General features: G+C 41.4%; 1 protein-coding gene across 4 annotated transcripts in view; it reads right to left on the bottom strand.

The window, feature by feature from the left end:
• Positions 1 to 11,727, bottom strand: part of plxna1b (plexin A1b) — a 211,354-nt gene that overhangs the window by 169,227 nt on the left and 30,400 nt on the right. For all 4 annotated transcript variants that reach the window (XM_008409387.2, XM_008409390.2, XM_008409388.2 and 1 more), the window contains exon 2: positions 4,562 to 5,997. In XM_008409387.2, coding sequence (XP_008407609.1) covers positions 4,562 to 5,743 — 1,182 coding nt within the window. In that variant the 5' untranslated portion in view covers positions 5,744 to 5,997. The remainder of the gene's footprint in view (positions 1 to 4,561; positions 5,998 to 11,727) is intronic.

Here is an 11,727-nt window from a genome sequence, read left to right on the forward strand (position 1 = left end):
GCATTTCTCACTTCGTTTTCCTCACATCCTTATCTGCTTACTTCAAATTTCTCTACTCTCTTATGCAGGTTTCTTTGGCATCCAACTCTTCCTCTGGTTCGGGCTCCCTCTGGTTCTTTCATTTTTATCTCCACCTACATCTTGCACCTCTCTCTCCTTTTGGTTCAGGCTGCCTCGCTTGTTTAGTTTCTGCAACATTCCTGTTCATCCTTTCATGCTCTCACCTCTACACCGATTCTTCTCTCCTGCTTCCCTTCCCATTGCACTCCCTCCCATATTTTCAGTCATCTCTCCTCCTCGTTCACTCCTAACTTAGCGACTCGCCTCCACCCTCTCGTTCTCCTTTTGTGGAAATGGTTTGTATTGATCCACTCTCAAACTGGGGAGAAGGTCAGAGGTTCACTAATAAAGCTCAGGGACAAAACAAGACCCACACACACACACACACCCACACGCACACACACATACGCGCATACACACAAACACAAACAGGAGACAAATATAGCCCGGTAGCAGAGCTGAGGTGCTAAACGTTATACAGTGAGCGTCAGCGCTTTGTCGAGGAAAACATATTTTGCCAGACCTGCATCTAATGCGCCTGACAATTTGTGTTTACCAAAAACAGATGAAGTTCAAATGCGATAGTAAAACACGCCAGCTTGATGACGGCCACAGGCAAGAAATGAAGATCTAAGCTTCACACGGGAGGCTGATGGTGCTCCTGGTGATCAATCATGGCTCTGTGGTTAACAGCTGTCCATGCCTGTCCAGCCCACCACCCACAAACCAGCCCTGCCTTGCCCTCGCCTCTGCACCATGGCAGGGTCAACCTGAGAACGTTCACCCTCAGCATTAAGGAGCGTTTCCCACACTGCTAAGACTGCATTTCAATTGCTCCGGTTGTTCAGCGGGAACTTTTGGGACTCCGTTTCATGCATTAGTTTATAATTTCAACAGTTTCCACCACCACAACTGTGGTGTAAAGATCTGATTTTTTTTATGTTGGCTTTTTATTTATGCTCAAACTGTTTTTGCATAAGACTAACAGTAAAGTATTCAAAATTAAATATATATAAAAACATATAACGATCTAAAAATTCTCCTAAATCCATTGTGGTGCACATGTTCAGCAACAGTGGAGGGTGTGATAGGATGTGTTGATTTGGACCTCCCTATGACTCACTGAAGGCGTCTTCAGAATCAAAGTGTAGTTGATGGTGACTCGACTAAATACTAGACATGCATCAAGGTATGTGCTGGAAACCTTATTGTCAGCTTGGAAACTCAAAAGTTATCTTCTGTTTTTTTAATTAGGAAACTACCAGACTTTCACTCTTCTATGCAAAAGATACATAAAGAGCGAAAACCTAACTATTTTAAGTGCCTGTGGGGTTTTTACAAATGAAGCCAGAGAAGCTAAATCTGCAAAAGAAAATGGTATTTTCTATGTTACTTCATTGACCGTTTAGTCATGCTTCTACAAAAAATACTAGAGGGTGCCACTTCTTTAACAGTTTAACTATTTCCCAAATAATCTGTTTAGCTTTCCAAAGGCAGTGAATTCTCCTTGGACTTGGGCCAACTGAGGAAGAGACGACTTCAGAAGTTACCGGAAACACTAAATGGAGAAGAAGCAAAATGTATTGGTTCTATCCTTTCAGTTTTCAACATGTCTGTTGTGGAACCGGACTGGATATAGAAATGTTTGCAGCCTTTTCTGAGAGTTCTGATAAGGGTATGCATTCACTAACAAATATATAATAAAACTGATGTTGACAGCTGCAAGTGTACTAGCATAACTTACTACACTAAAAGCATTTTGTTTTTTTAATTCTGACCTAAAAATCATTTTGTCTTTGTTTTAAAACAGTAAAAACTAAAACCCTGTTTTACAGCAACTTTTTTTCTGGCACACAGTGTGACGTCACCACTGCCCTCAATACGAACTACTATTGGGAGTAGTTTGACCACCATTTTACATTTATTCAACAGCAATCTGAACTCTACTACATGTCTTGAATATAAGAAACTGCTGCTGTGTGCTTCATTTAGCCATGCCAGGAACATAATATTACTAGACAGCAGGAATGATTTCATAAGGTGTACAGAAAGTACACTCTACATACTCTGTCATTAGTGATCTTTCGTAGAGATCATGTAAGTTCCTAACACTGTAGTGTTTCTGGCTTAGGTTGTTTTCCCATCTGACATCTAAAAGCATTCAGGGCTAAGCTGAGCTCAGTGCATACAGCATTTCAGAGTGTTATTACCAAGGTAATGAAAATTAATTAAATCTGTGGAGGAAACTCAAACATCTGTAAGTAGTAATTTATTCAAATTCAACTTATGCTCTCTTAACCATTTTAATTATTTGTTCTTGTAGGACCTTTACAAATATACTGTAGTGATAGCTGAAATATAATTATAGCAAAAATAATCAGATTTTACAACTGCGTTTAAAAGAAAGAGATGTTGTACTCAGACTTATTTTTAAAAGATGAAGCCACTCGACCACACAACCAGATTTAATGCATTACTGCATTATGTACAATGTTGCTTTTTCACCAGGTTATATTAACTAGTATGTGGATGTTTCTGCCTTAATAAATTAAGGACTATTTAGATCTTCTGTGAGTGGTTATCTTGATGTTTCGCTCCATTGTTTCCGTTTTACTGCTGGCTAGTTAAGTTATTTCACACAGTCCCCGTTTCCACACTGAAAAAATGATCTCAGATTCAAGCTTTTGTGGAGCTGAGGACTGGGCCTGTTTAGGGCAGCTGAAATTAGGTCAGTTTTAAGGGGCACTGGAGCAGACATCATTAACCTGACACTGACCTCCTAGGTCTTGCTGCTGGTCTTGGGGTCAGCTAGTCAGCGCTTTTGTGAAGCCATTACATTGTCATTGATGACAGTTTTCAAGGGACGGCAGGTTTTAAGAGGTTGTCTGAGTGATAAATTATTGGTGGATGTAATCCTCACCAAAAGCACAGAAACCATGGTAACAAGCCGTACAGAACGGGATTGGAGGAATAAAGGAGGGATGGAGTGAGGCATATCAGTGAATTTATGAGTAAATGGATCAATGAATCTGTGGCAGGGAGCAAACATGAAGGTTGCAGCAGTAAAAACATTAAATGTTATCTTGGTGGCATGGTATGTGTGAATAAGGAAATTTTTGAAGTGAAAGAAAAGCCAATGAAATATCTATAGGTCTGCATGTGATTGAGAATTTATTAGGGTTTGATGAAATTTAAAATCAAGCTCGACTTTCAACATCTGAATTGTTGAATTTAGATGTTTGGTAAGAATGTATGACCTGAGAATTGTTCAATTTTAAATGTATTCCTTTGTGTTGAATAAAGGCAAAATTGGTCAACTTGTTAATATTTTATTCTAAAATATTTAACACTAATAGAAAGATTGGAAGAAAATGGTTCCGATGATATTCTTATGGCTTCACATCTTTCTTAGGAAATCAGAAATGTGTAAAATAACAATTTAAAAGAAAATGTTTTACAAAAACCAGAAAATAGAGATGATTCTGATCTTTGATTATCTAAATGGTGAAATTAGTTGACCTGTGTGACATAGTAAAAGGTCATCCAGCAATGTGCACCAACAGTTCTGTTTAATCAAATGGAAAAAAATAAAATCCCTCCGTCTAACAGCCTTAACATAGGCAGTCTTATAAACCAGGAAGTGGAAATTAAAGCAACAAAGAGAGGAAAAACCATCATCTCCAGTAATTCTACAGAACGTAGCAAGAGAGAGGTAGAGGAGATGAAAAGCTGCACTTCCAGAAATTCACGTTACTTTTCACAACTCTGTGCCCTTATGCCAATGACGACTAACAAAGGCAAACATTCCCATTCCTCTAAATTATCCTACTCCATTAGATGCAACACAAGCTGAAGGCTTTGTGTGCATTTCATATTATAACAACATCTGAAATCAGAAATATGTTGACTTATAAGGAAACACTTTAAAACACTTTTTTTTGTAAATGTGAAGTCTAAAAGTATATCTCTTTCCCTGCAGTGTTGTAAAGTCGCTAGTGCAACTTCATGCAGGTGTCTGTTTAAGCAGCGCTTTCTGTAATGCATGCAAGGCCAGGCTTTGTGGCTCAGCTGGTGAAAAACAAGTCTAAGTTGCAGTATCTCCCAGGATCTAACACTGCAGAGCGCTGAATCATGCTGAATGCATGAGTGTGGATGTGCCTGGGTGCTCCTTCTGAGTGACAGTTCACAAATCCAGGGGACTGGGCTAATGATGTCCCCTGTCTGAGTGAATCAACACGCCAAGAGTTTGTTGGGGGACGGAGGGGGGAAAAAAAGGGCAGAAAAAGTAAGAAAAAGAAGACAGCAGGAGATAGACAGCCAGAGACTGTTAGTATTCCACAATTGCAAATCAGATTTAGCGTCAAGAATAGCAATTTGTTCTTACTGCTTAAATTACTACATCTGTGTTTATCAATGCTAATAATTTTATCTGGATTGTCAGAACAAAATCTCAAGCCAAATCTAGTCAACAACATGTGCTAAAGCAAATATGTGAGCTTACCGAGTTGATGCAGTCGAGCTCCTTGTTAAGCAGCCAGGGTAAAGAGAGTTTCCCTTCTCCCCTGTAGCAGGACTGAATTCGTTCCTTGATCTTCTCCTTGATCTTCCTCAGGGTGAACAGGCACAATGCAGACTCTTTGGGTGGCTTTGCCCGATTTTTCTGACCCTGAGAGAAAACCGTGAAAAGGATGTCTTCATTCTCGGAAATCCCCAAAGAGTTGGCCAGCTGCCTGCCTGGTCGGGCCAGGAAGGCGTCCTGCACCAGGCGGTACTCGATCCCGTCTTTGGTGCAGCCAATGGGGAACTCCACGTAGGAGTAAAACTTTGGGTCATCCATGCAGAGGCGGACAATTTTGGAGGTAAAGAACTGCTCCCCGCTGGCGTCAGGCGAGGTCAGTTTGGTATCTAGCTGCATTGTCAGATAATAGACAAACTGTTCGCTGCTGAAGCTGTACACATAATAGATGTCAAAGGCAGGAAACTTGGACAGGGTGTCTGAGGGGATCTTAAGCTGAGAGGAGACAAACTCATCCTGATAGACGAAGCTAAACATGTCAGCATTTTCTTCATTCTCCATGAGTTTGCGACTGGACAAGGTAGGAAAGTACTCAGATTTTCCATCAATAGGTGTTCCAATGAATAACTTGCTAGTAGGACTTTGAGGGGAGCTTATGATGACCCCTGACATTGTCCCCGACTCCGCCACACTGGAGAGGTAGTGTTCCTTGCGGTGGTGAGGCTCGCCAAGTTTAAAGAGGTCATCCAGACGCAAGAACTGGCAGATGCCCTGCGAGGTGCTGCCGCAGGCGATGAGACGGTTCTGTGCGTAGTCTATCAGGAGCAGCTTGTTCACGTTGGGGGTTTGGGCCAGGTCGTGAGGGCAGGACTGGACACTGGGTGGAGGGTAACATTTCTCATTGTCCACCACTGGGCCAGTCATGTGGCTGCGCAGTTTAGTCAGGTTGCTGGACAGCTTGAAAATCCAATTGACAGCTCCCACATAGACTTCTCCAGTCTTGTTGTGGATGGCCAGATGTGTAAGAAAATGGTCAGCAGGGACAAACCGTTTGAAGGGCGGGGGTTGACCACCAGAGAGGGATGGGACCATGAGGAGTAAAACCCCCAACAGGACAAGCAAGTTCCCCTGGCCAGGGAGGGCTAATGTCCGAGAAAGAGGACACATATCTGAAGTGTCCAGCGGCGAGGCTTGGGGGGCGGGGGAGGAGAAAGGAAGAAGGAGAACAATCTCTGTTGCTTAGATCCAAGTCAGGATTTTATTCTTTGCCTCCTCTGCTACTAAGGAATGAGAAAGGAGAGCTTGAGGGAGGGAGAAGGACCAGGGAAGGAGAAACAAAACTCCTATTGATCCACTGTCCTGTTTTCAACGCTGTGAGCAGTCATCAGGAACATCATCCACAGAGGCACAAGGTTGCAGCCCTGAAAGGCAAATAAGAGAAAATATGTTAGAGTCTAAAAAATGTTTCTTATTGATTAGGCATCAAGGAGGAAGAGAGGCTTAAAAATTGCAAAGATTACACAGACAAATGAGAAAAGAGAAAGGTTGACATTTGCCTTGGTAAAATATAAATAATATCAAATCAAGTCTGGAAGGCAAACGTGTCTGCAGTGAATTATGGGCAAAAATGCAAGGGAGCCAGGAGTCGATTATTAAAAGCTCTATACACAGAATTCGAGTATAGCCATGAGTTATGGACTCACAACATTGAACCTACTAATATTTCATAACTCTCAGTGTTACAGTGCCGCTCTTGGAGATTTGTTCTTGGAAAAACTGCTACTGGGGACTGTAGCATTGACAGCGAGCAATTTATAGGTTGGTCTGCTTAAAGCTTTTCCTGTCATGGTTTTATACTGCAACAAGTTTTTCCATATTGTAATTATCCATGGAGATCTGGTGGGCTAGAAATGGGCATCAGAGTTGTATAGCGGCCAAAACTTTACAGCAATGCAAGATAATCTGGTAGTGTTGCCTTGGCTGAGAGAACCCAGTCCGATACATTAAGTACACATACAAATAGAAAAATGATAGAATCGTTTTACTATTCACTGCTGCGACAAATGTTTTATTGGATTTTTCAGTGTCTCACACTTGTGGAAGTGATAAACTTTTAAACATGGCACTAATGTATTCATATTATCTAAAGTGCTCACAATAACTCTGCAAATGTTCTTATTTTTTAAATATTTTTTTTAAACACTTAAAATCAGTCTGAAAACTGCCCACGCTGTAATGCGTTTGGCTCCGTTCCCTTATCCATTGTAGTTCCTGTCTGCTCAACAAAACTCAAATGGAAAACTGAAGAGTAGGGATTTGGCAAACACATTTATTTTGCTTAAAAGTTTACTCAAGGTGCACTACAACATACTGTTAGCACTCAGTACTGACAAAAAAATGTGTTGTTTCAAAAGGCTAACAACGAACATGTTTTTCTGGGTGTCGAAATGTTGGAGAGAAATTACAGAAATTGTTGACAGATGTGATTATGTTAATTTTGTAAATGTTCATTCACCCCATCACCTGAACTATCCTTGAAGTTTGGGTGCAACCTGGACAGGCCACCAGTTCATTTATTTATTGTCCCTGTTTATTATTTAATAGGACAATGCAGTCAAAGACAGCAACAGAAAAGCGTCTGTAGCTTATGCAATGCACAAAGAGTATACAGCTAAAGCTAATTCACAACTCCAGTCCCTCACTGGGCCTTTCTATGCAGCGCACACACCAAGAAAATTCAGACACACACAGAACAAACAACCATGTGCAAACAAATTGAAAACTCAGGGTACTTTAGACTAACACATTATGTTTTTGGGCTGTGCAAGGAAGTTGAGTTACTCAGAGAGAACCTACGGATGTACAAGGAGAACTTGTAAACATTATGCAGAGAGACCTCAGGCTGGGATTAGAACCTATGACCTTCTTGCTCCAAGGCAAGAATGTTGCACCATGTACTTTCTGCTAAATAAAGCTGGTCAATGATTCAAAAACATTTGGAGACCTCAGTTCTAGGAGACTAATCGTTTAAATTTATAATGCCACGCATGCTAACTGCGCTATTCTTTGTTGCACGACATCTACTGCTTACCATCGTCTCTGGCCTTAATATAACTAATTAATAACAGGATGGAGAAATATATATTGTGAAGACTATCGAGGTCTTAAAATTGTTTGATCCACCTAAAATCTTTGTTAGCGGCATTGTCAAAACTGAAAATCAGATCTGTGATTAATTGATTTCTAGGCACGACAGAAAAAAGGAAGTGGATGGATAGGTAAAGGAATGCTTAGAAAAAGCATAGCAAAGCCAGTGTTCTGTAACTGACTGATTAGCTTAACTTAAGAAGCAAAGCAAACTGTCTAATAGTGATTAAGCACAGAGATCTAAGGCTGATCTGTTAACTCTGGCGAGAGGTCTCAATCTGCTGAATAAAAAAATAAATAAACAACTTTGTGACAAATTTGAGGAAGCAGTTCGGTAATAACTAAGGCAACGAAACGCCTCTGTAAGAGCCATCTTTGAAATGCTCATTATCATTAGTCACTCTGCTGCACAGTGTAAATAACAGGTGAGAGTGGAAGAGAGCCGAAGGGTTGGTTCATGCAGCAGTAAGCCAACACTAAGCTGGCACAAAGCTAGCCAGGTTCAGGAAGAGGCTCTGTCATCTTACACTTCACCTTGAAAATCACTCATTTGTATAAAACAGAAAAACTAGATGACAGGGGGGAAAAAAGCAGTAGAAAGCTGAAGGCACGCTCTGTAAAAGTGGCTAAAATGGATGTCAACAGCATTTTAAATCAACTCCACCTTTGCTTGAAGTAAACATCAGGGGAGCCCTGTAGAATGAGGCACTTCAGCAAGAAAACTGCAGACAGAAGGGCCTGAGCTGCAATTATCCGATATACCGCTACTCTCCACTCTGTGAGATTAAAACGACTTGACACGGATCATGGCCTCTTTGGCACAGGCAGATGCAATAAAGTGACGAGCCAACCTATTAAAAAAAAAAAAAAAAAAAAAAAAAAACTAATTTCTTGTTCAATAGTACAGTCGCGCTGCGCGATGAGAGCAGATGTCAATTTAAAGCGTGGCAGCACGTGGGGAGGCCGGCTGCCTCATTTTCCTTTGTCATTTCCAAGAGGGGCAAAGAAACAATGAGGCAGAGAGAAAACGCCAGCTAATGCCTGATAAAGAACACGAGAGAACCTGGGAAAAAAAAAGTCCCTCCTGTAATTTCTCTTCATTTAGGTCAGGCGTAGCTGGATGTAAGAGAGTGTGAATCTAACGACAAATTGCATCTGGAGTCTGTAGCTGCTTTTATCTATTGGGCAATAAGGTATAATGAAACACGTTTTAAGAGTAAGAGAGGATGATGGATACGGGATGGAAAATGGAATCATGCTGATAATGTGCTTACTAATGGACCCTGAGGAACATTCACCCTCAATCCTCAGTCCCCTTCTTCACACACTTAACTTAAGTTTCCTACATATTTTGCCTGTGAAGAGTCCAGACTGAGTAACCCAGTCCCAAGTCCTTTCTGCCTCTTTGTTTTACAAAACGAAAATAATTATTTCATAAGCATTGGATACCATAGGGATGGGTTAGGATAGGAATGGATGGATGGAGCCTCCTGTTAATGAGACAGCTTGGACATACAACTATTACTCCATACTCTGCCGTTGGTTGCCTTGCTTCAATCAAGATCTGAAAAACGAATTCCTGCCCCTTCCATACTGTGCAGGAATCCTGTTAAATTGTAAATGGAGGTTTTGACTTGACTTCTTGCGTACATTCCTCTCACTCAAAATTCTCCTATTTTCTCTCCCTGCACTTATCCTCGAAAACCCTCTTCAATTTCACTTTCCTCCAGAGCTTAAGCGAAATGCTGGGAAGAGCACTGGAGGAAGGATGCGAATCATATTTGGCTCCATCAGGGGAAAACATGTCAATCATTTGGGCATGAGCCCGTCTCCTGCCTCAGGAATGAGGAATCAACGAATTGGGGGAGCCGAAGCCTTTATCAATTAAGGAGAAAGCATTAGAGACACTAGGCTGTAAAGGGGGTGAGATGATTGGATTTAATATCAGCACATCCCATCAACTGACAGGACAGGAAACTGTTCCAGTAGGAATTGGAAACTGGGAAATAAATTGAAAGTAAAGGAGGGAAGGGATTCCTCCTCCCACCCCCGTCTGATTTTAAAGACAGGCGAGATGGTTGCATGTTGTTAAAAATCCAGAGGCTGAGGAAGAGGTAAGCCGTTAGTGAAGCTGAGCTGGCTAACTCGCACTCTCAGCCTCCCCTCCAAAGAGGCTGAACCTGTCCGTTCAGATAACGTTCCCACTGTAAAGCCGGGCTGATTTATTGCCGTTGGCATATCAATTACAGCCCTCAACACAGGGAGGAAAGAAGAAGGAGGAGAAGAAGAAGATATCAAGAGAGAAAAAGAGAGAGGTGATGAGTAAGGAAGAAAAGCAACACATGGACAAATTCTCTATCCGAGGCTTTTCGTTGCAAAATCTGGGTCACATCTATAAAATGTCAACACTAAATCCCACAAAGACAAACAATAATTCACACGAGCAGTGGAAATATCCATTACTGTGTTAAATTAAAGAAGAAATGACCTCCATGATGATCTGCCCTCTCCCTCCTTATTCAACAGCTAAAACACTCCAGAGATTGGATACTTGCCCAGGGGAGGAAAGGGAGATGCGAGAAGGGTGGGAGAGGAGCTGAACGGCACGAGGAGACGGCAAGAAGCAGGTGGAGGGGGTGGGACGGTTAAAGAGGAGGACAGATAGAAGGGGACCCAAACCCTGAAGCCTTAATCCTCTTGCAGGGTCTGCCTAATCCCGCCGTCACTATCGAACATATGGGAAGAATGGATTACCATCCCCCCCAATGCACTGAGGGGTAGCTAGGATAGGCAAAGGAGTGGGTAGCGATTCCTGGATATGCTGTAAATGTAAAATAAAAATAAAGACACACACATCTAGTGGAGATGACAGAAATTGGGCTTCTTATTTTTGTGCTTTGAAAAAAAAAAACTTGAAATACACTTGGGTTTGTACTCTTTCACACATTCTGCAGGTAGGTAAGGTGTTGGTTAGTCATGTGCAGGCTGGTTACATCACCAGTCTGGCATATGTCCCAGTCAGAGGGTGTCTCTGCGGCTGAGACCATAGTAGCGGGGCTTAGGCCTAACCACCTAAACCAATCTGGTTGACAAAGTGCCTGTGCCGAACCACAAACTCAAATCTCACTGCAACTAACTAATCACTCATCTCTGGAGGATTACTGGTATATTCTCAAAAATATCCAAACCCATCTGTCACCATACATGGACATTTGTTCATACGGGGCCCATTTTTCCAGCTGGTTGGCAGATGATTTTAAACACTGGATTTCTAGAGTTATCTGAGGTCAATATAGCCACGTACAGTAACACCAGTAATTATTTTTTGTCACTTGAAATTCGCAAAAAACACATTTGGTGCTGAAAAAAGAAAAAAAAAGAAAAATTAGCAAGCACTTTTTAGGTGCCAAAAACAAATACCAATGGGTTGCATTCAGTTCATCTATTAGGACTTGACAGCTTTCTTTTGGAGAAACTGAACGGCAGTAAAGCAGAACTCCATTATGTGGTGTCTTCCATTGTTTCCTTCCCATCTCTGCAAACGAAACAAACCAACTAGTATGTCATAAGTGGTATTAAAAGCTCCTATGACAGCTCTAGAAACAAAGTGCATGCGCCCTTCCTAGCTTACATCTGTGAAGACTAAACTAACGCCTTGGGTTAGAAGTGCTGAAAATGTTTGTCTGAGGTGTTGTACCTTGCGAAAATATTTCTACCACTTCAACTTTAGTGAAAAACTCCAAGGTGCATGAATGCTTTTTGTAATGATTTATACTAGAATCAAACCTCCCTAATAATGGACAGATAGGACCTTGTAAAACACTGCCAAGGGTCTTCCATCAATGCAAGGGAGGAAAATCAGGCCAAACCATCGTCTTCGATTTGCTCTACATTAATTTTGTTTAAGTATGTTTGACAAGAGTAAAAGTTTTACAGCAGCCATTTTACAAGCTGGATTAATGGAATCCCAAGACTGTATGTGTGTGTATGTATGTATATATATA

This window comes from Poecilia reticulata, linkage group LG5 (assembly GCF_000633615.1).
Source record: "Poecilia reticulata strain Guanapo linkage group LG5, Guppy_female_1.0+MT, whole genome shotgun sequence".
Taxonomy (NCBI): Eukaryota; Metazoa; Chordata; class Actinopteri; order Cyprinodontiformes; family Poeciliidae; genus Poecilia; species Poecilia reticulata.